At 36.3% G+C, this 27792-nt stretch overlaps 2 protein-coding genes and 1 long non-coding RNA gene across 3 annotated transcripts; 1 reads left to right on the plus strand and 2 right to left on the minus strand.

Annotated features, from left to right (window-relative positions):
* Window positions 1-4148: 4148 nt before the first annotated feature.
* Window positions 4149-15176, plus strand: LOC100367658 (uncharacterized). The gene is made up of 10 exons (XM_085503323.1): window positions 4149-4186; window positions 4278-4392; window positions 8677-8778; window positions 9053-9166; window positions 10045-10158; window positions 10918-11031; window positions 12024-12188; window positions 12669-12804; window positions 13173-13246; window positions 14948-15176. The coding sequence occupies exons 1-10, from the start codon at window positions 4178-4180 to the stop codon at window positions 14965-14967; spliced, it is 963 nt and encodes a 320-aa protein (XP_085359449.1). The 5' UTR covers window positions 4149-4177; the 3' UTR covers window positions 14968-15176.
* On the minus strand, window positions 6664-8063 carry LOC144347823 (uncharacterized). The gene is made up of 3 exons (XR_013419736.2): window positions 7976-8063; window positions 7612-7860; window positions 6664-7011 (listed from the first exon to the last, which is right to left on the minus strand). It is a non-coding gene; the product is annotated as an uncharacterized LOC144347823 (long non-coding RNA).
* Window positions 15177-16840: 1664 nt separating the features above from the next.
* LOC144350644 (tetranectin-like protein) lies at window positions 16841-26071 on the minus strand. The gene is made up of 4 exons (XM_085503324.1): window positions 25797-26071; window positions 17468-17597; window positions 17157-17227; window positions 16841-16961 (listed from the first exon to the last, which is right to left on the minus strand). Exons 1-4 carry the CDS (start codon window positions 25828-25830, stop codon window positions 16942-16944), a joined length of 255 nt encoding a protein of 84 aa, XP_085359450.1. The 5' UTR covers window positions 25831-26071; the 3' UTR covers window positions 16841-16941.
* Between the last annotated feature and the right edge of the window lie 1721 nt (window positions 26072-27792).

Consider the following 27792-nt stretch of genomic DNA (forward strand, 5'->3'; position numbering starts at 1 on the left):
GTATGAGTTCTGGAACTCTGTGGTCAACTATCGTACAGGCAAGATGATTAGGAACATGTCAAGTGTCACAATAGAACTGTATTTTATTCATTTCGTGACCTTTGACACTACAGAACGATGATGGCCAGTGAGATGAAACTTCACGAGGTGTACTTTTCATGTATTATCGAATAGATACTACATTGTGGCCCCTAGATAGCCTCAGAATTGAGTGACCTCTAATGCAATCACCACAGAAATTGACCAAACAGTCCATACATCTAGTGGTAGCCGACGTGACGTCACATCCGTCACATTTGACTTCCTCCGTTGCGGAATCTGACTGATTTTCACGTACTTTTACAAATTCCACAGGACCGTTGATCATGTGATTTGTACCAAGCTGACCCACTTTGTCGTTCTTGTCACAGTCGAATTTTTTCCGGCTTTCTGGACAGACCAATTCACCTGTTTTTCCACCAGTTTATCCAGACATTTCTCACAGTACGAATGTAGGCATGGTAGTGTCTTGGCGTTCTTATAGTAGTCAAGACATAGGCTACAAGTCAACAAATCCTTTCAAATTTTCTGTACGTCTCTCGTTCCGCCCTGGCCAGCCATGTCTTCAGACAAATCCACGCCCTATTTTAATAATTTAGTTATGGTAACAGCGCCCTCGCATGTATTCGCTACATTTTCAGGACAGCAGACCTGTAATGAATACAGTTCCTTTGAGATTTGAACTTAAACGAAAATTTAAACCTCTTTGTAATTATCTTGATATATTGTACGTAGTAGTCAAGTTCATTATCTTCATACATGGTTATTGACAAAAGTATTTAAAATGAAACTATCCGAAATATTTTTTTGATAATAGGCCTAGGTATGACCCATCCTGGGAGACGTGACCATAGTGACCACGAATCGGAGTTACCCAGACGAGTGCGCGGGGTACACATTTATTCCGAAGCTGCATTCTGATCGTAGTTTCAACTGTGACGACTCATTCAGCGATGTGTCAAGCCCCAATAAATCATTACACCCCAGATAGCTGTAGAAAATACAAAATACATTCCAAAGCAAATGCGACCATGGCCGATGATAAACTACCAAGGTCGAGCGCGTTTATGTTAAATGAGTCTTGACCATGGTCAATGGTCCTGGTTATTGATGTTCAGAGACCATGTCGATAACATAGGGGTTTGTTAAATGAGACTTTACCATATTCCGTGACTGTGGTAGTTGATGGCCGTAGATCTGTCATATTAGTTTCTCTGGTTCATTTTACCATTTGAGGGCTCATACCACTAATTGAATTTCCATAGACGACAATGTTAACATATGACGAGATTGCTATATGAAAATGACGAAGAAAGTTGAAAATATGGCTCAAAAATGGGAAATCAACATGCCAGTAATCAACCATATGAAAAAAACTAACATGTTGGCCAGCTCAAACTCTTGCAAATCTCAGGTAAACAAGACACACCTACTGTATTTGGATTGCACCAAGAGAAATCACTGGAAAAACACCAAGATTAGAACATCCATTAACACACAGAATAAACCCACAGGTACACAGCCGCTAAGTAGTAAACAAAATACCACATGTTGGTCTCACCTCTGACCCAGGTGATTACGCCCTCAAACAGGGAGCACCTGAGAAAAATAATATTTAAAAAATTTCATTGGTTCTTGCTGGGCATTTAAATTGAGCAGCCATTGGTTAATTAGTGGCATGAGACCTTTGACTTGCATTGTATAATATTTGGAATTAATTCTCCTCTAATTGATCTGCGTCTGCCATTGTTTGTATAGATATGATTTACTTCACATGCTAACTTCCACTAAAGCATAATTTAGGATGAGGTGAGAGAAATATAAATATTTCATGAATGAAACATAACTTTGCTGTGTATACAAACTGTTGTTCTTTATCATGTTGGCATAATCGATGAAGAAAATGAAATATGATTTTGTATTCCAATTCTGGTCCAAAACAACATTTGTTGCCTGTTTTTTATTCATTAATTACAATAGTCGACCATTTCTTATGACCATGATTGACTGAGTTTTGTTAATGGGGACCATGTTAGTTGAGGTTCTCCGACCGCGTTTTATTCATTTAATGTCTGATGTCTCTGATCTCGTCTGATCATGGCCGAACATAGTGCTGCCGATGATATATTCCACAACTCACCAAAACCAGTGTTACACACAGTGTCAATATACAATATTCACACACTTATATCGATATATATGTATCTATACCATTCAGTGAGATTGTATGGTGTTTTTATTGCAGTTTTATTGTCGGCCAAATAATTATCTTATTGGACCTGTAAACACATCAATAATGATGACTCGTCCCAACAGCAGGGGGCCATAATTTATGGGTACAAATTAAATTACACGTAACAGAATTGTTAAATGTTTTACAATGAATTGCTCTATTTCCGAATAGATTGGTCAAGTCTAATTATCACTGTACCAACTCTGCTCTGCAGAATGGTTCAAACTAAACAGGAACACTCACACACAGAACATATCAGGATAAAGCTACGAGTTTTAATATCACACTAGCAATAAAATTAACACTTATAATGTTTTTATATTGTTATGTCATCTGGGAATAAATTTAAGCAATTCAGTACAAATTCTATAGATTGCTGCTCTCTGTGTGCAATAATGTAAACAAGGACGCCCTCCTTGGCGAGTGTGAGAGATTCTCTTTGTACTATGCTTATTACAAAATATTGCCTTCCCATTGGCTAAAACTTCTTTTAATGTATAATAATCGATATCCCAGAGATTGTTATATGTGTAAAAAACTAGAAATGCGGATAGATAAATAAATAATCGAGAATTAGATATCAGAAAAGCTACGCACATACTGTGAATTTAAATCTATTTTTCAACCAGAAAAATATCGATCTAGTATTTTCTTTTTATTCTACAAACAAGCTTTTGCACATTTTCGATATTCGAGTCATGGACTCGGAATTTGTAGGCATGAATGTGTTGCTATACTATACTGGGTGTGGTATTATTTTAAATACATGAACATTTCTATTGTTGCGGATGAATATCGTTTCTTTCTAATTTGTCTATTTTACAGAACATTACGCAATATTCTAGGGAGAACAACCAACACAATCATTTTTCTTAAAGCAATTAATCATAGAGATAATCTTATCAGCCAATTACAATGAATCAACAACCACAGTATTATAATTTTTCATTTGATCATGATCTTATTATTTATAATTGATCCGATTAATCTAGTCTGCTACGTCAATATTCTTTCAGTAACTGTTTGATATGAATGGTGAGCTAATGAACTGATACTATAATTAATATTATTATTAATATTATGTTTCAGGATGTTCCAGTCACGTTTTTCTAGTTCACCATGCAGGAAAATGAGCGCGTTTTAAAGGATAAAGAAACTTCAAGTAGGTAGAGGGCGATGTCTATAACAGCTTGGTAAAAGGTTTAAATCGAGTAGCACAACAAACTGTGTTTGGTGAAAATAATATTTAGAAAATGGTAGTAAGTGATCATAATCCTAAGTAATTAATTGATTAATTAATTAATATAATCAACGTTTATGACAAAGTTTTTTTCTTGTTCCAATGTTTGGTGAACACCTGCTGGATTAGAACATCTTATTAGCAACATGAGTTCGAATTAGGACAAACCAATACAATCTATTTATATCTCTCTGTTTAGACATGTTACAGTACACAGAATCTAGATTTATGGTGAACCAATCATATTCGATAGGTGCCCAACATCATCGGCTTGTTGATTAGTCGATGGTTTATTTCGCTTATTGTCCTTCAATATGACAATAATGTTGCTGAACTATTGCTGCTCAAAGGTAGACTCATGGCGTTCACAATAAGTATAATGTGTGCTAAATTCACCCTGGGGGATACACGAAAGCTAGTATAGACCTAGAAGGCCGCAATTTCAATTCAATATTGAATTATACAAGGACAATGCAGATGTAAAGGTATATTATTTGCACTCACACACAGTATATATTGTATCGTTGGATTGAAAACATATTGCCTAAGGCGTAACGATTAGTGTCTGTTGTCATGGTGCAGACACAAACAATATTGAAACCTGATCTCCACGTGTTAAATTGATACTCTGAAACATATATGTCATAGTACGTTTAGAGTAAGTCATGGTTGAGGTGAGTATGATTTTGTATATGCACCTTCATCACACATTTCCGGCTTTCGGAATTCATGAGAACATAATCACTATTTTCACTTTTTTTGCAGATAAGTCATGCTGCGGCTGGCGTCGCGGGATCTACTGCAATGGCTTCAGTAGTATCCGTTATTGTGACTGCGTCAGTGATGTCCAGTAGTGGCGAGCCAGTGTGCCAACAGATAGGTAGTTGCTGTAATTCTCGTAGTATAACATATATATTGAAAATGCATGTGCATCAACTTTTCTAACTATCCCTTTATTGTACAGATCCCGTGTAAAATACATTTTATTTAAACGCAATTAGAGACTCGCTGCACGACAACCACCACTCTATGATACTGATAGTGTTTTACAATGCAAATATTTAGAAATTGAATACAAGCCGGTAGGCTAGTTGGCAATTCGCTCCACTCAAAAGTCAAATTTCTCGGTAATGAAAAAAGACATAAACAACAAAACATAAAAAACTTTGTCTCCGCACTCAAGCTACTTTTTAATCCTAGAATTATAGGGTGAGATACATTTGGTGCGAAAATATTTTAAGAATCAGTTTTTTGGCTGTTGCCATGGAAACGGTGGGCCAAGAAATTTTTCAGATTTTACTACCTAAGTAGAGTGAAAGTGACTTGCCTGCCAAGTTTGAACAAAATCTGCCCAGCCAAAACAAATCACAGAAATGTTAAAAAGCCGTTAATAGTGAACAGTTACCCAAACTTTGGGTTCAAATTTCTCAGTAATGAAAAAATAGCAAACAGTAACTTTGAGCTCACACTTAAGCCGAGTAGAATGAGCATATTGATCAATACATGTTCGAAATATTCAATCCTAAACTTGTAGGAGTAGATACATTTGGCGCAAAACTGTTCAAAAATCAGTCAGATTTTTTTTTCAGATTTTACTTACTAACCAACCAAATGTAGGTGTGATCTGCCTGCCACGTTTGAGCCAAGAACAAAATATCACATAAGAATTATGACGTGAAGACACTGAAAATGATACACACACACACACACACACACAAGTGATTTTAAGGGCAATCCTAGCGGACCGGATCGCCAATAATCCTACAGATGCCAATGTGCATATAATAATGTGAGGAAAAAAACATCATTCTCAAACCTAAATTACTGATCGTGTGAAAAATTGCCAGAGCCTTTAAATTACAAATCCAGACCTGATGAGGAGATGTTTGTAGATACGTTTTCAAACTTGAAGCCAACCACTTATAAAAAAACGGGTGAGATAGACTTATTTGCTTATCAATAGCTAATTTACATATTTCCTCTCTGCCCAAACTAAATGGCTGTTATAGAGCTGTGAAATCACCGCGCATCAGTTGTGTAAATTAACAAAACGACCATTTTGTACTAAGCATTTAAAAAACGTCGTAGATCATCCAACTGTTTTTTATTTAACAACATCTTAGTTTAAATATATCCTAAAGGACGATTTATATAGATTGCTGAACAGAGTCTACGTGCATACTTGCGTCTCAAGCTTATACTTGTAACTAGGCAACGTGATAATTCTAATCCTAAGGTATTAAATGACATTCGTTTGTACTAAGATGTCGTTGTTCACATTCTGACAGTCGTGACATTGTTAAAATTTTAGAGCTCTGCCGCTTATGAAACCCATTCAGAACACAATTTCTAAAAATAAAAGAAGGTATATGAATGTGATTTAAAAATCATTTTATTGGTCAAGATTGAAACACAAGTTTTAATGTCATACAAATTGAAGGATTGGATCTATGACAAACATTCTCCTTGTGCAACAAAATATGCTATAGTTTGAAATTTCATTTTAAAAACACAATGTTGAAACATGATTATTTGTCACTGCTGGTGATTCCCCCCTCCCCCGAGGTCGATCTTAGACCCAGTAGATTATTCTGACCATGGTTATACTAGGCTTTATTGGTATGGTCTATTCTTTTATTACGGCAGAGATTGTGAATCTATCGAATTGCACGTGTACGTTGTATACACATTCACTACAAGTTATAATTCCAGGCTGTAATCTTTTCGGGACAGTGCGTTCTGGTGTGTAGGAACGCGCAACGTCTTAGTGGGAATTGTCCAGTACTTTGTTCACATTTGTGCCTGTAATTTCAATTGTATGACCCTACAGCCATGAATAAATGGTTGTATACTCTCAGATTTAAACCAATTGTTATGTGTAGTGTAGGTCAAAGGTAATGTATTATAGATTACTCATCAGCAACGTGGTTGAATAAATCGGCTTCCATCTAAGTACAGTGCTATTATCGTCTCTTTACAGAATATACATACCTCGCAGTGATTTAAACACTAGAAAAAGTGGGCGATATTTTCGAAAATGACCACGTATTGGGGCGATATTTTGAAGGGGATTGATATCTTGCATGGCAAGGATATCGACCCCCAACGTTCTCTACAGGGTATCAGAAATTACACTCCACTTCTAGTGTAATTTCTGATATCCTGCCACGAATTTATCACTCCGTCGATACGGTCGTGATCTCTTTTCGCGGGGAAGCCTAGGAATTATATCGCAGACCTACCTCCGAATAAACATGCAAACAAAAACCTTCATGAATATTTATTACATCATGGCTGATCATAATTATTACATAGATTTGAAGCGGACAATGAAATCAATTGATTTTTATATAGTAATATTGAAAACACAGTTGTAAACGTTCGATGCTTCATCTTCTTGGAAACTGAAACCTTATCTGAACAAGACCAGCTGACACCATTTAAAATATTGATGACTATCTTCTCCAAGTTCTGGGACGATCGTTTATAGCTACGAACTCTGAGAAAAAAAGGACAAAGGTAGTTAACGTACAAGATTGAGTTGCTGCCCCCTCCACTACAAGACAATACAATACAATTGTTTTTTTATTCTGTCCATGTGGCCCAGTATCAAAACTTCATCAAAATAGAATCTTTGCCGAGGCATTTGACAATTTAATTTTTAAAATACGAATGTATCTAACGTGGCAGCGCACCGGATCAGTAACGTTTGCGTAATACTGCGATGTTTGAGCTCACCTTGGTTAGATTTAGAAACGTATTCTACATACTTTAAAAAACGCTATTTCACCAGGTGGTTCAAGCATTGTTATTTGAGGATTGTTAAAACTCAATGAGCGATGCTCCATTTGAAAATAAAATTGTTCGTAGTAGTACATTTTCCATTGGACATCTATTTGCCCTCTCGAAATTGTTTCCTCTTGTTCCCAGTCCTGCTCGTGATAATAGTTTCATTTCGGAATTTAACACTTGTCGGAAACCTTCAAATGTGACATCAGTTAGGAAATTAATACGTTGTTGGCGTTCATAACACGTGTGATACCATAACCAGCGGGAGTAATGTTTTGGGAGGGTAGAAATTTCCGTCTACCTTCCTCACCTCTAAACTAATTTTTTTTCAACCAATAAGCCATATCTTTTATATCCATTGCATCGAGACTTTGCAGGATTTCACGTGCTCGTCAGAATTGAGTTCCATGCACGCGTTATTGCAGACCACGGCTCATTCGTTAAATGCACGAATTGTCTACATGTTGCGTCGCTGTGTATTCATAGGAATTGCATCTTTAGCAACTGCTCGTACTGTTGAGTCGGTCACAGGGTCAGCAAAACGTCCAAGTGGATGTCCCTGAAACAATATAAATAAATGACATGTCATTCAGTATTTTTTATATGTTTCGTAAAACAGTAAACAATGTTGTTATTATTAATTATCGCTTTCCAAGCCGAGTTCATTCAGTTACTCGGCAGCCTGGGTAGCCGCGATCAACTCGTCCTCGAAAACGTCTGAAAATACAGGGTAACTTATTGTTTCAACAATGCCAAAAAGAGAGAAATGCTTCCTGGGATCCTTATTTATACCCCTCGATAGCGTGATTGGCGAATCACATCACTTTTAGAATCACCTGGGTTATATTTTATTCAATCTGATTGGTTGAAATCTGAATTATTTGTTCCAGATGTATATAACGATTCTATGGAAATTGCAAACGATAGGAACTATTTGGTCTGATATTGACCTCAAATGAGAATACAATTGATTTGGGGTTATTTCATTATAAATAAAAGATGCTTCCCTGCAACTCCTCGCTTGGTGTGTATGTTATATATAACATGACTACCTCGGCTATAGCCATACTATCGACCTCCACCTTCCGTTATCGCCTCGGTAGTCGTGCTATATCTCACACTTACGTCATAAAGATATAGAAACTATGTACGTAAGTACAGCTGTGAATGAACGTTTCCAGAATGCATGTGAATGCACCAACGTACAACCTGTAGCCTAGAAAACTGACATTGTGTGTTTTTTGGCGGCAACTATCATGAATAATCTTCAACTGTAAATGGTGTATATTATATCAAAATATCAAAAACCAGCACTGCAGTCAATAGAGGGCGATGTTACGAAGCATCAACTTAAATACATTCAAATTATTTTCAGTGACAAACGCAACAGTTTGTGAAGAGTGCATCAATGGTGGGACATGCCTCTACGATACATGTATTTGTATGAGTGGGTATACAGGAAACCAATGTGAAACAGGTTAGATATATCTTCAATTACATTATATCGCTGTTTGTCCTTAGTGTATACACGCTCAATTTGGTCAATGACCCCACAGTGAGCTATCCCCTAAGGACACTTTCAAGAGGTTATTATATATCGTCCACAAACTCGAGTAGTTTCTACAGTCATTGAAATAATAATTCAGAACGACTTTTATTTCCACTGAGATAAAGTCATGTGTTTTGTCAATAATGTAAGAAGCTGTGTTGTAGTACCATCTTACTAGTTTACTTCGTTTTTTTTGAAATAGACATAGATGAATGTAAAGACAACCCATGTCGAAATGGAGGAGAGTGTCAAGATGGCGTCAACTCCTATACGTGTGATTGCATATCAGGATTTGAAGGAAATAACTGTGAAAGAAGTATGTTATTTGCATATTTTAGGCCATGCCTAACCAGTTTGTACAGCATGCATTTGACATTGGTATCAACACAACATGGCAAGAAATATATCGATAAATACATAACTAACATATATGTGTAATAGTGTATATATTCTTGCTGAACCATAGATATGTGTCTCTGTTTTCAAATTTCTAATTTCCAATATAAATTAGATGTACATGGTTATTTGGATTAATATGAAATGACCATTGTGAAACAGATAACGCTTTTAAGTAGTGTAAATGGTCAAAAGTACAATTATTTAGGGAACCACGTTATTTAGTTAACGGTCGGTAGTCATCGCGCCACGCATGTGCGAGATAGAAAACAAAGATGGCGACTTTGACTGTTGCGCAAATCAACGAGTACAAACCGAGACGTTACCTAGCTTTAATTAGGTATTTTTGGGTGATTGGAAGGTATCGAGGGCGTCACCGGTGACAAGTTGCGCCCAGGTCAAACCTCATACTCGTGATTTTCAGTAGAAGATCGCATTGAATTGTGGGAAAATCAATGTTTATCAACACAAACGTCGCACATGCACAGCGCCACGACCACCGCCCTTTAAGTCTGGAAGCGATGTGTAAGGCATATGGATTTGAAGAAAACAAAAATGACATTTCGAACATGAATAAATATAGGAGGAAACATGACTTGAGATATTTTTCAGTAACCACAAGTATAAGTACTGCCTCAGTATGTTTGAGTCTGATCAGAAATTAGCAAATCGCTATTGGAATTCTCCGATTATTAGAATATTTTTGTGATTTACTGCCATTAGTCGTATGCATTGCCTTGACTCTACTAACACAACCTAGGCAAGTTGATTTACATTGCTATTAATGTTAATTTGCAGGCATTGACGACTGCAGGCCTAATCTATGTTTAAATGGTGCTCTCTGTGTAGATGGTCTAAACAGCTTCACCTGCAGTTGTATTGCTGGGTTTGAGGGAGAGTACTGCCAGATTCGTAAGTGAAATGTCTCATACTATTTTTTTTTTACAATTATATGCTTCAGACAATGATGTATGAATCCTCTCAAATAAGATTAACTGGTTTTGCTGACAATGCTCAATCCAAACGATTATTAAATGTTATATTATTATTTATTATAATCATCCCAGCATATTAGGAAATGCGAATTCCAATTATGGAATGATTACACGCGTGAGCGTCCTCTAATAATAAAAACAAACATGGCAGCCCCCAGGATTTGACCGGACTCCACACAGAAAAGTTCTGTTCTAAATTTTTTGATTTCGGAATTTCCATGATGTATTCTTGGGAGTAAAAGATGTATAATAATAAGGTTATTATGAGGATATCGATAAAATATGAACTCAGACAATACGTCGTTGCATCGGAGGTCAATACTCCCGTTTTACTGTCTTCGTGTGTGTGTGATTTTAGGTATCCTCGTAATAACCTCATATTATACAATTATTATCACTCCTGAATATTTCTGTTGTGGTATAAGATCATGTTGTACTGTAGCTTGATCTATGACAAAAAAAACACAAAACATATATTAAGTAATGAAGTGGTAGCAAAGACTATACTATGCAGCTGTTTAGCTATCTAATTAAGATGCAATCTAGACAAAACACGTACAGCTGCAATATGTTACATTGTTTTGCTATTCCATGACAAACGAATATTCAGTCAAATCTGTAATGAACAAGAAACATAGAAGACATTCATATATTCATATTTGTATTTACTTTATAGCCATTGATGACTGTGACCCCAACCCTTGTCAGAATGGTGGAACATGTGTGGATGGGTTGGCCTCGTACACATGTAACTGCGGCGAGTTATTTGAAGGAGTTAATTGTGAAATAGGTAAGAGTTTAAATCCGAACAATAACCATTACGATGCCAATGGAAATCCATTAAAGTATTGATAAATTGGAGATTACAATAAGTTGGAATAATGTATTGCTGCAATATAATTGGCGACCCGCTCCTCTAGGATTGCCCTTAAAATCACGTTTGTGTGTGTGATTTCCAGTGTCTTCACGTATTAATTCTTTTTGTAATTGTTTTTGGTTTGGCCGATTTCGCTAGAGCTTGGCACTCTAGTTAGTAGGTAAAATCTGAAAAAAAAAATACTATTTGTTTTTATGTCCTTTTTTAAACCGAGAAATTTTACCCAAAATTTGAAGTAACTTTTCACCAGTAACGACTTTTAAACTCATCCGTGATTTTTGTGGCTTGGGCGATTTTGTTCATACTTGACAAGCAGATCCTACCGTCACTAATTGGAAAAAATCCTGCCCCCCCCCGCTGCCATGGCAACGGCCAAAAAACGGATTTTTGAATATTTCGCCCGAAATTTATTACCTCCTATCAGTCTTGCAATAGCTGTGTTTAAAAAAGCATAAACAACGCAAGTGAATTTTGAAATAACTGTAAATGCTGCGTTCAATCAAAGAATCTGAAAAATACAATCGCAAAACAGTCGGAAATAATGATTATAACAACAGAATACGTGCTAGTAATAAAATGAAGTGACTTCTGAAGACTGAATGCATTTTGCGAACTTCGTATACGGGGCCGACTTTAGTTATAAACGTTATAGACGTTATCTTCACGTTCATGTCCTACCATGGCAACAGCCGAAAATATGTTGTTTGTTATTTGAGCGGAGCGGATCGCCAACCAGACTACCGGCATGTTATTAGTATACCCGACCTTCACGTTGGAATCTCTATATACCGTGATACCTTGGCGATAATTTGTTTTTGCGAGTAGACCATGTCATGCTACATTTACACCAATATATTATAGTTTACTGCAAGGTATTGTGTTGGAATCCTTGTGTTCATTTACAGATAGACCACGGTACATCGCAATTGATGAAGCGGGAGTTTCTTGGACGGACGCAAGAGATGGTTGTATCAGCATTTCAGCTCACTTGGCAAAAGTTCATTCTGCAAAACAACATTGTGATATTTGTAATTTTCTCCGAGAAAGCAGGGAACTAACAGGGATCATCGGTAAGTTAGCACTGTGGATGACTATTGACATTATGCACATGAGCATCTAGTAACTCTATTCATCGTGTATCATATCGTTTACCTAAGTACTGCGGTTATAACCTAGCTCAGTGACATTGGTATTGACCTGAAAAATACGCGAATGAGATGAAATAGCTCCTTTCTAAAGTTGAATTTTCCTGGAAGTTGATGCACAACTTTATTGCGATGTTGCATTTCGACACTGTAAATTGTTTAATATTATAGTTGTGAATATTTGAATAATAAAACCTCCTGAATCATTTCTTGATTGAACGAGATTACTAAGAGCCATGTCATAACTATGCAAACTAAACGTCGTTATACGACGTGAACACATCCGGTAATGCTCCTTACTTGTGCATTGTAGGACTACATACTGTCACTGACTCCGTGTTTTTCAATGTGGATTTTTTTAATGAATTTAAATAACACTAATATTGTCTTTGTATTATATGACAGGAGATCGTTGGTTTGGACTCAATGCTTTAGAAACTGTTGGGTCATTTGTATATGCTGATGGTGAAGCAATGACTTATTCTCATTGGCATAACAACCAGCCCACTAATGGCGCAAATGATAATTGCGTAATACTGAAGTAAGCTTAATATGTCTCTTCAGAAATATCATTAATTTAGACTTTGTATTTGTATTTCACCGATATGTACCCGAAATAATTGTACATCTTTCGAAATGATATCATAAACAAACCAAAGAAAAGGGTCACATTGACATGTAAAAATTGTTTAATAGTAATACAAATTACATTTAGATTTAGAAAAAATATCACACGAATATGGTTAATTGTAGTGTTGTCGCTTTTCAATATGTTAGGAGTCTCGCATGTAATCATAGTAATTCGAATTTTTGTTTCAGATAGCCGTTAGGATTTGCTACACAGCTTATACACGTGTGACACGAATGTCATTCTTTCTACTTATGATAATTTTATTATATTCATTTCAGATCCAATTGGGGTTTTGATTGGAATGATATAGGCTGTGATCATGAGGTAGTTGGATATATTTGTGAATATGACTGTAAGTATATTGAAACATAAAGTATATTTTTGGAGACTATGTTTCTATGTAATTAATATATTCATTATATAAATATCAGTCATCTGACTATTATTATTTTTTAAATATTGTGTTATTAAGTAAATCAAAACAAGGATATGTTTAACAAAAAGAATAATGAAGTACAATCAAATTAGAGTGAGAGTACATAAATCGGTTTACAATTATAAAACAGATAATTATCGCACTTACGATTCATTCCAATGGAAAATCTTTCCATTTCACAAAACGGTTTTTCAATATAGTTTCCACTAATTGCAATATTTTTTTGCTAACTTAAAAAAAAATGGAGTTGAAGGCGTCCCAACGTTCCTAACGTGGTTTATACAATGCTTATTAAGTAGACAAATGTGGATCGTAATTTTGCGGAAACCCATAAGCAATACCTGTGTCCAAATGTCTACTGTAAATTGACAATGTATAAACAGATGTATGATTGTTTCATCTTTCCTTTTACAAAAAAAAATACATAAAGCCTTTATTAAAGGAGAATCATTTGGTGTGAAACAGATTCCTTGACTCAATAGTTGTTAAAAGAAGTACATTGGGAACTAAATATTTTGAATGATGAATATTTCGCTTAATGGTGAAATAAACTTTCTTGAGATAAGGATTCAGTGGAGCAATTGTCAATAGTAATTATTGTGTTATTTTTGCCAACATTAACTGGAGAACTGGCCTGATAATATATAGATAATATATACTAAACCATATCAAGATAATTTAAAAAGTAAATTTGCAGTAGTGAGAAGTTAGGTACAACAATAAACTTGAAAGTATATATACATTTGGAAATTACTAAATGACCTTGGAGATTGTCAATTTACGGGAGCTCCAAAAATCCAAAAAATGTTTTGCCGCACTACTTATTTTTCAATTAGATCACACGTAATTCAGTGTTATAAGAAAAATAAATCACAACAATTTTAATATATGGCGAACACCATTTCAACTATATTCTCTTCAAAAACGCCAACAACCAAACCACATTGCCGCTGTCTTCCTCTCATTTACGTGTAGTTGCTAAATCGGCCTCCTATGCACAGTATTTCATGTTATTTCCACATTAGTATCCTGAATATTCCTATTTTGTTTAATCGAAATTAACACCAATTTGAAAATTTTCTTAAACTGTATTATTTTGGTTCAGATGCCAAATATGTAATTCCATTCTAAGGGGTCGAAGAACTTTTCAAAATCAATTTCGAGTAAGATGTTCGAGACGTTATTATATTGTGTATAGTTACGCCGATCTCCAATATATCTGCCTTTAACAAACGCCGATTGGAACTGGAACTTGAACTCCACACAAAGCATATAACGGGTCAATCGACACTAATTGACACTAATGCTGACAATGGACGTTAGATGAATACGGATTGTTTGCGACAGGAAGCTTGTCATCCGTTATATCAGAATCTACAGTATAGAGATAACATGTTACCAATTAAACCGTTCTCAAAATATGCAAATATTTGTAGTTAGTTGTGTTAGCGTTTAAAACACTAATTTGAACAGCGTCTTTTCGAAATTTCGACCTTTTGAAAAAGCTGGGATGATGTATCAATGTCTGTAGTAACCGTTTTATCAATTTTTTTAAAAATCCAGAAAAATATTGAAATTTCCCTTCTCGCTATCTTAATAACATGACTTATTCTCTAGTATTCACAGATGCAAAGTAAATGATTAATGACTGGACTCTAATAAAGGTATCCGGCACAACGACACGTGTTTATTTTGTCCTAATCTTCCAGTGGAGTATATGTATATATTAAACGCTCTTAGTCTTACTCATTTCAGCACATGTATTATTCTCAGTAATGTTTCTTAGATATGTTGAACATATGATTTTGTTTGTTAGAACTACAAATAAATACAATACTATACTGTATGTATGGTTGTGTATACTGTGTTTTATTTTAAATCGAAAACGAACTAAAACAAAGCTTAGAGAGAACGATTGAATTAAAACAAATAGTTACAATTTACTGAACGACAAACCTGTCGGTTAATATATAGCCCACTTTTGAAGTTTCTATAGCTGTATTTTCACTGATTTGATGTTGTTTTTACCGGGTGAGTTCTCCGAACCGCACGTCCAACCAAGATACCATAGCAAACTTCTAATATTAGCAGACAACCGTTTTCCGGCGTTTTCGCTGTTATGCATTCCGAGGAAGTCCTACTACAGTGACCTTATTTAATTTTATCCTCGTTTGCCTCTAAGAAAATGACTGCCATCGGAGTGACATAAAGTTTAGCAACAAAAATCTCGGAAAAAGTTAACATTGACCAATCGTTCTTGTCACGGTTTTCGCACTGGTGTGACTTTGGGGGAACCTTTGTTAAGGTTAGCAGGTGCTTGTGTTCTACCGAGCCTGGTTGACGCCAGGATAATGCATTACATTGCCATTTGATAGGAGGATGGCCACACAGCCCTGACATGTAGACTTGAATATGGCTTCTGTGGCAAAAATGCACTATTTGTCAACGAGCACTTGCAATTTGCACATACAAAAAAGTCAGGAAAGACAACAGTGACATTCAATGACCGGAACTGTCGCCTGGCACAAAAGAACTTAAAAAAAATTAACCTTTTTTATAGCAGTGGGACGAATCGAAAGAAGCACAAGGTTTGATATTACGATATGAACCAGTCTTCAGTTGAAACAACAGTATAGCAAATTAAATACACTATATGATTTATTGCTGGAATTAATGCAATGACCATCGGTGTCAGAGGCCAGACCCAACCACGTGACACGACACACAATGTGTTTGCATAAAGTGTATTACATCATTACATCAAGGACAATACTACCATCACCATTGAGTAATTACCATGAAGAGATTTGAAACAAAAATACATATGCACGTGGGTTAACCCCAAACATAAATACGCCACAAATTTGAATGTTATCTAATGAATTGAAATATATCATAAATAAATTTAAAACGCGGCTAATGATTACGCACTTATGCACGGATTCTCCAAATTATCCTAGATCACATAATGTCCCCAATCCATTGTAATTTATTATATAGAGCAGAAACAACCTCCATAATGTCATCAAAAAATCTAAACCACTTGCTGTGTGTTATTAATTTCTTGATTGAAGGAATGGAATGAGTGTAGAAAACACCACGTGAAAGACGGGTGTTATGAAGACGTATCAGGAAATAACTCGTCAATGTCACGTGGTGTTAGCTACTTATACACTGGCTGCTTTAATTTATTAGGCCAAGTCAACATCATTTCCCGCATCAACAAATCATTCTCTAATTCCCACCATCTGTTGACACTGACTACTCAAGCACGCAGCCTGCTTTAGCGCTTAAAATAACTTCACCCTCTCAACAACAAATTGAAAGTTTCAGGCCAGCTGTGTTTGTAGTTTGCAGTGAGGAATTATCGCCAGTAGAATAGCGTGGTCTGTCTCTCTTTAATCACCACCTGAAACGTGGTCTCTAATTGGTTGCCCGCTGACAATCGCTTGGTCGGTGTATAATTATCTATATTAAACAATGCAAACCGCAATGAAGACAAATTCGATATACATTCACAAATTTACTTTATTATATATTTACTCATACTGTCAAATACTTGTTATTCTAGTGTTATTTAACAGATCATTGTTATCGTCACAAAATGCTCATTATACAGGAATACCATTTCCTAAAAAATAAAAAAAATAACTACAATTATCATTTAATAAACATATATACTTTACTACAATAAACAAATAGTTGAACATAGCAGAGTTATTTCTAACATTTCTTGCTACGTTGTTTTTTGTCCGGTACTGCAAGTTCTTCTTATTCATAAGTGTTCGATTGCATGTTCTCAACACCGAATTATGTGTGAACTAACCTTCGTATTCACAAATGAAATATCCCAGGTCCATACAGTCAGCGGCAACCCATTTGTATTCAAGGGATGTTCTGGAGATCGTAACAAGTGTTAGTGAACATTGTTTAACAATTTCATATTGTTTCTATTCAACGACAACAAAAACTACTGAGTTAATTTTCCAAACCAATCTAATGAAAATGTACGGTCCTATTTAAAGAAGGACATTATTTAAATGCGTTAATCGTCTAACTACATACCGTTTACGTTTTTTCAATCAAGACCACCATTGATTTTTACAACTATCTTTTCTACAAAAAAAATACACTTACTGTAGCCTAGAACAATTTCCATCTGTTGCACTGACATCGTTATCCCAGTTAGTATATTTCATTGGTGTCCAGTCCGTGTAAACAAACTTCATTTGTGAAGGTTCTTTATAGCCACCAAACCACCAAAAATCTACGTGAAGTGAATAATAATATATGTTAATATTTAAACAGAATATAACCTTGTGTCGGTAAATGGTACAGTATGTGACATGTGACCGGATTTGGTAAGATTGTTTTATCAGTTTAGTGGAATTGTAGGTGGTGTTGTGATTTCGTTCAAGAATTAAATGCGGTCGGATTGATGAGAGTGTTTGGGTCGTTTTGAAGGTATCACCACGCATACTGGTCTAATCGCGAGTATAGAACACATTTTTGAGTGTTGACTATTTCTCATAAAAGCACGTATACATTTGTTTGACAATTCAGTTCGTCATGGTATTATGTAATTTTTTTGCATTTGTTTGACGCTCTGCTAGAGGAATATATGACTTTTTGTTTGGTGCAAATACATTTTATAAGCGTTGCTTTGCGTCTCTGAGAACTAACTTCGAGTAACTGCATTGCAATATATAACGACGTGGAACGAGTTTATAAACCAAAGTATACTGAATAGAATGAGACAATTCGGTATAACACGTGACATAAATATCTGTTAAGTAGATACAAATTCAAAACTATTATCAATAACGCTTTATTTTTGTCGATTAACGGTAAAATGATTGAACTGTTTGATTCAGTCAGGGTTTAACCAAATACTTTATTTACAAGGCAGCAGATAAGTATTGGGTTTAATTTTTATGGCTGAAATGACATTGTTTAAGCAGTTTAATGTACCTGTATATTTATATTATGTGGTTATTACGAGGATATATCTGAATTTTGCACGAAGACAGTACAGCGGACGTATCGACCGACGCGCAGCGGAGGTCGTTGTGACGGTGTACTGTCTGATACAGCCATGTTGTTTTTACTATTAGAGGACGCTTACGCGCGTAATCATTCTATATTTGGAATTCGCATTTCCTAATATGGTAGGATGAAAATATCCCGTAAATTACCCCGTAAAAATGGCGTTACGGTGACAGATGTATAATACTATTTATTACATATATACTGCAATTTATTTTGATTCGTCCCCGGCCTGAGATCAAAATCGGCATTTCCACACCTCATATGCAAATGAGGTATGAGAGCAAACAAAGTAGTCCCTTCAGGAGTACCGTTTTTCGAAACATAGCAGAAATAAACAATATTTAGAAGTACTATATATTTCCCTTGGGGTACATGAATATACTTGCCGAGTGAAATGAAATTTGAACAGTAGCAATGGTACTTTTAGGCAGTGACTTATTCCGCCTAAAACTAATGCTAAAACTGCATATCATTCATGCAATAATGTTTTCGGTATTTTCACGGTCGATATGCAAATGAACATGGTATTTCCATTGGCTACCGAACTATTTTTATTTTGTAAACACATTTTCGTCTCCTATTTGTGTCCGGTCCAAATCGTTAAGCAACATTTTTGGCATGTTAGATGTACATCACATAGAATACTAGGATTTGGAGAACTTAATGTATATTGACCACCTGAAAACTGAGTTTTATAAACCTTAAGGGCTCTCGGAAGATCCACCCACAGTAAAATCAGGGATTACTATGGAGCCGCAATCATCAACATCGAGATACCAGGAGGTTTCTGCTGGCGACTTTGCGGCGTTACTCGTGGTGTATTTTGCCGCAGAATACACCACATCACTCGTGAAAATAACTTCCATACGCAACGAAAGCTATGGGGAGGGTGTGGGGTTCTGTCATAGTATTTATTGATTGATATTAGTATACGTATTATTTGACGCTACTTTTTCTTGGTATCTAACTAAAATATGAAATAATATGTATAATCGGAAATTTATCAATATATTCTGTATGTCACTTAGCCATAATTTGCTGTTAGCATAACATTTTGACACAATCATAGAAAGTGATTTCAGGTATCACTATACATTTGAATGTTTGTTTAATTACCAGTTTCATCTGCACGCTTATACTGCACAATCAAATCAACCAAGTAATCGTGGTGATCTAGACTTCGTATGTTTGCTAAGTGAGCTTGATTATTCTCGCAGTGAATATTTGCATCATCCCACGTCTTTTTTTGATAGATGAGCTCAAATCTTCCATTCGCTGTACGGACGTAAGAATAAGAATAAGAATAAGAATAAGAATAAGAATAAGAATAAGAATAAGAATAAGAATAAGAATAAGAATAAGAATAAGAATAAGAATAAGAATAAGAATAAGAAGAAGAAGAAGAAGAAGAAGAAGAAGAAGAAGAAGAAGAAGAAGAAGAAGAAGAAGAAGAAGAAGAAGAAGAAGAAGAAGAAGAAGAAGAATAAGAAGAAGAAGAAGAAGAAGAAGAAGAAGATTTTTTTGATTTTTCAAAGTGCCATTTAATATCATTAAAAATCTAAATTACATTAGCATGTTTAAAAAAAGCGTGAATTAACGAGAATAGTATTAACGATAATTTGCGATATAAGGCATAAAAAATATTTTAAAAAGTTCACATTATCACTCTCAAATTACTCGCGAATTAGTTCGGTGTACACCAATTCACCATCCTCCACATGGGCTAATGCTTCTTTCAGGCACCATTTCTCGTTGAAACCATCCACGTTGTTTGTCAAACTATAATATAGATGTTCTCCATTTAGTCTGTATCTTATTCTCTGCTTAAATATGGCAGTTGGATCTGTTATGCTATCTCCAGTTAATGCGTTGCAACGTGATAAATGTGTTGCCATTTTAGCCATTGCAAAGATATAATTGGTCAATGCATGGAGTCGCTTTTCCATGCCTGAGGAGGTTTTCTTTGGAAATGGTGGTCCAAGTATGTACCACCAGTAGGGTATTCGAAAGTCATCATTAAAGAGAGATCTACAGAGATCATTCACAAGTTTGAACAGTGTATTTAAACTAGGGCACTGGAAAAAAATATGAAGCAAGTCATCATGGTTTTGGCAGAAGAAGCAGTTATTTGTGTTACGATAATTACATGACTGCAAATAGTGACCAGTTGTATAGGAACCATGAATGATACGCCAATAAAGGTCACCTTCCCGTTTTGTTATGGGTGGTAGATAACACAGTTTAAAGTTGGGCTTTATTATGTCAGAAAGTGAGAGGAGGTCCCTCCATATGGTGTCAATATAATTGGGCATTTTACTGTGAAGTTGTGATCTTGTTATGAATTTATATACTTCACCTTTATTTTGTTTGTGTAATGGGATATTAAAAGCTGTAACACCATTATCAAATACTAGGTCAAGAGCATATGGAGCTGTTAGTTCGGAGGGCATGCATCCGCTGTCCAAGTATGCATTAATTAGGGCTATGATGTCATCTGGAATTGACCGTTTTAGGTCAAACAATATTTTTTCTAGGAGACGTGTTGAGTGGATTGTGACACTGTCTTTTATATCAGTTACTGTTAACCACCGACATTCTCTATTGTGGATCAGATCCCTAATTGTTGTTATGCCAGCATCAACAAATTTCTGCATGAACAGTGTTTCGTCTCCAGTAAAATAATTTATTTTATCATTAAGTATGATTGGTTCATCACAGATATCATTAATATGAACTGGTCCATCTTTACGTACATGTTTTTGACCAAGCCATGCTGACAACAAGTTATGATAAAATGACCTATTTTCAGTGTGAGGTAGATCGGGGAGATTAATAATGAACAGCTGTTTGCCGTAGTTAAAATTATAAATTTGTTTAAGAAAGTAATCTGTGAATGAAAAGCATGGATGGTCAACTCCGGAATACAAATATCGCTGCAAATATTGGATTCGGAAGGCCTTAAGACGGCTAGACATATGTACAAGACCATGCCCACCATTCTTTAATGGGAGGTAGAGAACACTGGCTGGGATCCAATGGCGTCCTTGCCACAGAAAATCAAGAAAAAGCGTTTCAATTTCTTTTATGAAAGATACCGGGGGTAAAAGACACATAAAACGGTGGAAAACTTTTGTAGCTGCAAGTTGGTTTAAGACGATGACACGCCCTCTATATGAGATAGCAGAGGCATAGCGCCCCCACCAGTCCAGTTTGGATTTTATTTTCTGAATAGACTCCACCCAGTTTTTATTTGTGTAGTCATCATTATTACCAATGTACGTTCCCAGTACTTTTAAGCCATCATTATTCCAACTGATTCCCATGGGGGAAACACTTCTGTGTTTCCATGATCCGACCCAAAGCCCTTGAGATTTAACCTTATTTACACTGGCATTGCTAGCGTTTTCATACAGATTTATACAGTGTGACAATTTCTCAAAATCATTTTCATTGTTAATAAAAAAGCTGATATCGTCTGCATAAGCAGATAATTTACACTTACGCTTATTTGATCGTGGAATACATAAGCCCTGTATGCCACTCTCTTTTCGCACTTTACACAGTAAGGGTTCAGTGGCGATGGTATATAACTGGCCAGAGAGGGCGCATCCCTGTCGGATGCCTCGTAGGAAGGACACAGGTGCAGTAAGAGAGTCATTGATTTTGAAAATACTTTGAGTACCAGTATATATTAATTGGATGTAGTCAATAAATTGTTGCCCAAAGCCAAAGGCATTCAACGTTTTAAGCAGATAATCGTGGTTTACACGATCGAAGGCCTTGGTTTGATCCAGGGCCACAATTCCAAGAGGTATATGAGATTCATTTGCATAAATAACAATGTCACGGATGAGATGTATATTGTCATAGATCTGTCTGTTGGGTATTGTGTAAGTTTGGTCAACATCAATAATTTCACCAAGTATCGTTTTGATCCGTAATGATAGACATTTTGTATATATTTTATAATCTGCACAAAGCAGACTGACTGGTCTCCAGTTGTTTATTAGTGTGTTATCTCCTTTTTTAGGCAACAAGGCCACAACTGCTCGTCGACAAGACAAAGGTAGTATTCCATCACTTATAGATGTTAACAATACAGAGTGCAAATCATGTCCTATAAGGGACCAAAATTGTTTATAGAATTCCCCTGGTAGCCCATCGATACCAGGGGTCCTACCATCAGAAACCTTTTTTACTGCAAAAGACAGTTCCTCAAACGAGATTGGCTGATCACAGTGAGATACAGAGTCGTGGTCAAGTTGAGGGAGTCCCTGGTAAAGTTCATTTTGGGCCTCTATATTGACTGGGTCTGGAGAGAACAACTCAGAATAAAACTGCCTCACCATATGACAAATGCCACTTTTGGTTTCAATGAGGTTGTTGTGATTGTCACGCAACTGTGTGAGTGACCTATGATGACCTTTTTGTTTTTCAAGTTCAAGAAAAAAACTTGCACACTCATCAGATTCATTTAGAAGTTGATGACGAGATCGAATACTTGCACCACGTGTTTCGATCTTCTTAAGTTCACTTAGTGCATTTTTTTACTATGATACATTTTAGTGAGGTGTACATTATTGGAAAGCTGTTTTTCAATATCTTTTATTTCATTTTGTAGTTTGTCTTTTTCGTGTTTGTAGTTTTTCGTTTTGTTCATACTGTACTGTTTACTTAGTGTTTTAATTTTATATTTACCGATATCCCACCATAACTGTATGTTCGCATATTTTTCTTTTTGTTCTTGCCATTTTACCCAGAAATCACTTATGATATCACAGTAGTCTTCGTCCTCCAGAAGACTCGTGTTAAGACACCAATGTGGAGAACGGTTGCATGCTTGTTTTTGAGACATAACAAGTTTGACTGGTTTATGATCAGAAAGTGAGGATGTTGAATCAATAGAAGCATTTGTGATTTTTGAAGAGAGTGATTTATTGACAAAGAACGTGTCTAACCGTGAGTGGCTGCTCCCTCGGATCCAGGTATAATTAATTGCGTTGCCATGGAAGCGGCGCCACGCGTCAACAAGTTTAAACCTGCTTAAAATACTGCGCAAACATTGTGATGATGGGGGGTGTGGCTCAAACACCGTGTTTCTATCAAGAGCGGCGTTCAGTGTACAATTGAAATCGCCGCCTAGTATGATCGGGTCATTCCCAGTTAGCTCATCAATGGTTTTCTTTAATTTATTAAAAAAGACAAGCCGCTCAACACCATTGGTTGGAGCGTAAACATTAAGAAAATTGTACCTTTGCCCATTAACGGACGCATTAACACACAGTAGTCGACCTGGAACAATACATTGTGATGAATTTATGCAAATATTCTTATTGGGTGGTACTAAAATAGCAACACCCGCAGATGTTGAAGTGCCATGTGAAAATAATACCTGTCCACGCCAGACAACTTGCCATCTGGCCTCATCACCAAGGAGAGAATGAGTCTCTTGCAAAAAGTAAATATCGGCATTGTGATTAATCTTGAGATAGTTGAAGACATCGTGACGCTTCAAAGCGTCCCGACAGCCATTAACATTCCAGGTGGAGATAGTTATGCTACTCATCAAGAAAAAAATAAGAGCTGTGTCAATCATTATAATTTCTTTTGATTCTGGATTGACATTCTGTGTCTCAACAGTTTAATTTCAATTTTATGTATTCTCGCTTTTTCCTGTAGTGATACAGGACCATTTTCGCGGAGTTTTCTGAATGATTTACCCAGTAAACGCGCATTTGAGCAAAACTCCAGGCATCGGTCAAGCATTTTCTTTGAACCTTTTATGTTATCCAGTAACTCTATGAGCTTGCTGAATTGTATCAGTTTATCATCTGGGATGTCATGGTGATCGTCGGATACTTCCGATGAGATTGATTCGTTATCAGACGTATCAATATCATCACTTTCATTAAGTAACTTTGATTTTGGGGGCAAAAGGGGCGGACGGTCGGGCGTTGAGGGTGGGGGGAAAAGAGAGGGGGTTGAATCACGGGGTAGTACCGTGTCTTCACCAAGATTCGTATTACTATCAAAGGGATCAATAGAGATATTGTCGTTGTTTGCAGTTACTGTATTTAATGTCGCATTATAGCTTTCGTTTTGAGTTTCAGTTTCATCCATGTGTTCAATGGTTTCAATGTCGTTAATTTGCTTAGTGTTGTCAGTAGATTCATTGTTTATAGTAACAGTTTCGTTATTTTCTTTTTGAGTTTCAGTTTCATCCATGTGTTCAATAGTTTCAATGTCGTTTATTTGTTTAGTGCTGTCAGTAGTTTCATTGTTTATAGCAACCGTTTCATTGTTCATTGATGACTGCAGTATTTCTGAGTCACCTGTTGCATCATCAGCGACACACACTGCATGTTTTTTTTGTTTAGTTTGATTTTTTCTACCGCCTTCGGAATCGTTATTTTTACTGTTTTCATTAGTTTTATCCATGACAGTTTCTGTAACACTTTCTATGGTTTGTTCAGTGATTTCAGTATTGCGATTGGGGCAATTTCTTTTAACATGCCCGGTTTTTTTACAATGAAAGCAGCGCATTTCATCAGTGGAGATGTAAACAGAAAATGGACGACCTTCAAACATAACATGTATTAGCCCATTAAGATGTTCATATTCTTTTTTCAGTAACACAAAAACCTGTCTCCTGAAAGACTGTACATGTTTTAGCGATTGCGATTTACATCCAAGTGGGATAGTTCGGAAACCACCAACAACCCGTCCGTATTTTGACAACTCATTCGCAATACTGTTATTCCCAATAAAGGGTGGAACATTCGAAATTATAACCTTTGTTGCAGGTTTGACCATTTGTTCCACATTAATCAATTGACTTTCAATAACAATGCCAGTCGCCACTGCCTGTTCAACTAATGACACTGAGGACAAATAAACAACGACAGAATGATTCATACGTGAGGCAGCAATAATATTTCCATCTCCGACCACCTCACCCAAAGCAACAACGTAATGTTCGACTGAATAGTCTTCAAAAGACGGGCATCTCACAGCATGTTTTTGTGAAAGTGCCACAGGTGTTTTGTTTGTGGGGGCGGCCATCTTGGCACGCCGCTGCACTGAACCCACCAGAAAAAATAAATTCAACAATTACCACCAAAGAAATGACAATATACAATAAAAACCAAGTACGAACAGAGAAAAACACTTACTGAACACTCAGTAGAAAGTTTGTATGGCAAACTCTTTGCAGAGTTGAGAAAAAAGTCAATATGACGGAGCTCTTCTTAGACACGTCCTCACAGTGGAAGAAGAAGAAGAAGAAAAATAATAATTTACAGCCTTGACATTTCTGAACTGCAAACGCATATGCAGCTAAGGAGAATGGGGCATATGCCTCAACTATTGCTTACTCATGGTGTACATCAATTTGCATAAACAAATATCAGTTGCTTACCGACTGCCATGACAAACACTTCACATAGAGCCATATGTTCCTAGTTGTATGCTTGTATGGTGACAAATCGACCAATTGTTCCGGCATTGCAGATGAAATTTAACTGAGCTTGGTTCGTCATTGATGGCGTAATAGTTGACCCGCACTGTTCAGAGTCATCAGTGTTCAAACTACTGCCTATAAACACTTTTCCGTTAGTTAATCGAAAACCTAGTAGTCAAGTAAGTGAATAAATACATGTATCGCATCCCTGTAAAAGTGTGTTTTCCTATTACGTAATTTATTATGTCCAATCCTCGGGGGCGGAGCTACATCACAAGACGTTCCACGTTGCTAAGACGCGCACCACTGCACCACGTATTTCTATGGGCTTTGCGCGAGATGCTGAGGGACGGAGAACGCCAGGAGAAGAGCCAGTGAAAATTAGAGAAAACAACAGGAACTCAACTTTGAGTTGTTGTACACTGTTCAGGGGAGTCTCAACAACCATCCCAAAGTACCGTTTTCTGAGAGTTTTCGACCTTTGTTTTCACCGTGATGGTTGCCATGCGGTTAAAATGCCCGGATGTCGCCCCGAGAATACAACACACTTTTCCTATAATAAGCGTCCTCTAGCGACGGCATGCTTCTGTGACGTACTAGTTATGTAAATGGGTGAATGAAATGTTGTTCATAGAAATAACTGTGATTGGTTGGGTAATCATTTGTTATTTTGAACAACTAATATCTCAAAAAACTGTATTATCGGCAGACGTTTAGAGATTGAAACACTATTGATGATGTAAACAGCATGAACAAAAACTTGTATATGTAATGACGAAATTGCCATAATTACTGCTTATACTGCCATCTTTTATGTAGCGTATATTTCAAAATCAATGTACTATGTAAGTAACTCCAATACAGTGTAACTGTAATGTCACATTTCACAGTTACGGTGACAAGAGTTATGGAGAAAACATTACAAAACAAGGTGGATGATACGTGACGTCCATAACTAAGAACCTGGGATGGGTAGGAGCGAGTATTTCATTAACTTTGCTGAATGTGGATTTGTATGTAATAGCACAAAGCTGAATACGTATCGACATACATTACCAAATGAATCACTGTTTAGAGACACTTTTATAATAATGTATTAATTCTTACTCACCACAACAGTCTAGTCGGTTGTAGATTCTTACTTTTTGAATGCAATGTGGAAATGCCAGGTCAACACGCCACCATGGAAACATGTCTCCAAAACCAGCATGTGAGCAAGTATCACTATAATAAATCGGGTTGGTGTTCCCATCAACGGCTCTTGGAGCAAGTCCACCGTGACTGGTACTACTTTGCCGCACGAGCCTTCCAATAGCCACATTTTCTATAAAACCACCTTAGATCAACATGATAAGAATGTTATCAATTATTCGTCACACTATCATTTTGTTTGTAGTTTTTTTTTGCTTGTCAATATGTCTATTTGAGTTCACACTTAATAATTATTGAAAACTCAAATTATTTTGTGTTGTGAGACATAAATTATAGCGCGGTGGTTGTCGCGCAGCGCGTGTTCGAATTTCATGTAAATAAACAATGTATTTTTCACGCGTTATATACGTCGCTATGAGTCCCATATCGAACAGGACGCGGCGTGACGACCACCGCCCTTTAATGAAATCATACCACTATTACAATCACACGTATAACTGCTGTCTTCGTGTTGGTTGCAAGTGGCTCCATGGCATAGATTAGACTCGTTGCACCGACGTTCAACTGAAAATAATAAAATAAAATATAGTATTTGATGAAATATTTGTCATTCAAAATAATATTGCAGTTGAATGCAACACATGAGTTGCTGAACGAGAACGAAAACATATAATTTAGGCTTGTTAATCCACTACAAAAACAATTATAATCTACATATAAGTTTAGTCCCAAATCTCAAAGCTGGATTTTGCACCTAGTTTTGCGTTTTGTACCACTTGTCCACTGTTTTGCACCTAGTTTC

The sequence above is a fragment of the Saccoglossus kowalevskii genome, chromosome 9 (genome assembly GCF_978046115.1).
Source record: "Saccoglossus kowalevskii chromosome 9, keSacKowa6.1, whole genome shotgun sequence".
NCBI lineage: Eukaryota > Metazoa > Hemichordata > Enteropneusta > Harrimaniidae > Saccoglossus > Saccoglossus kowalevskii.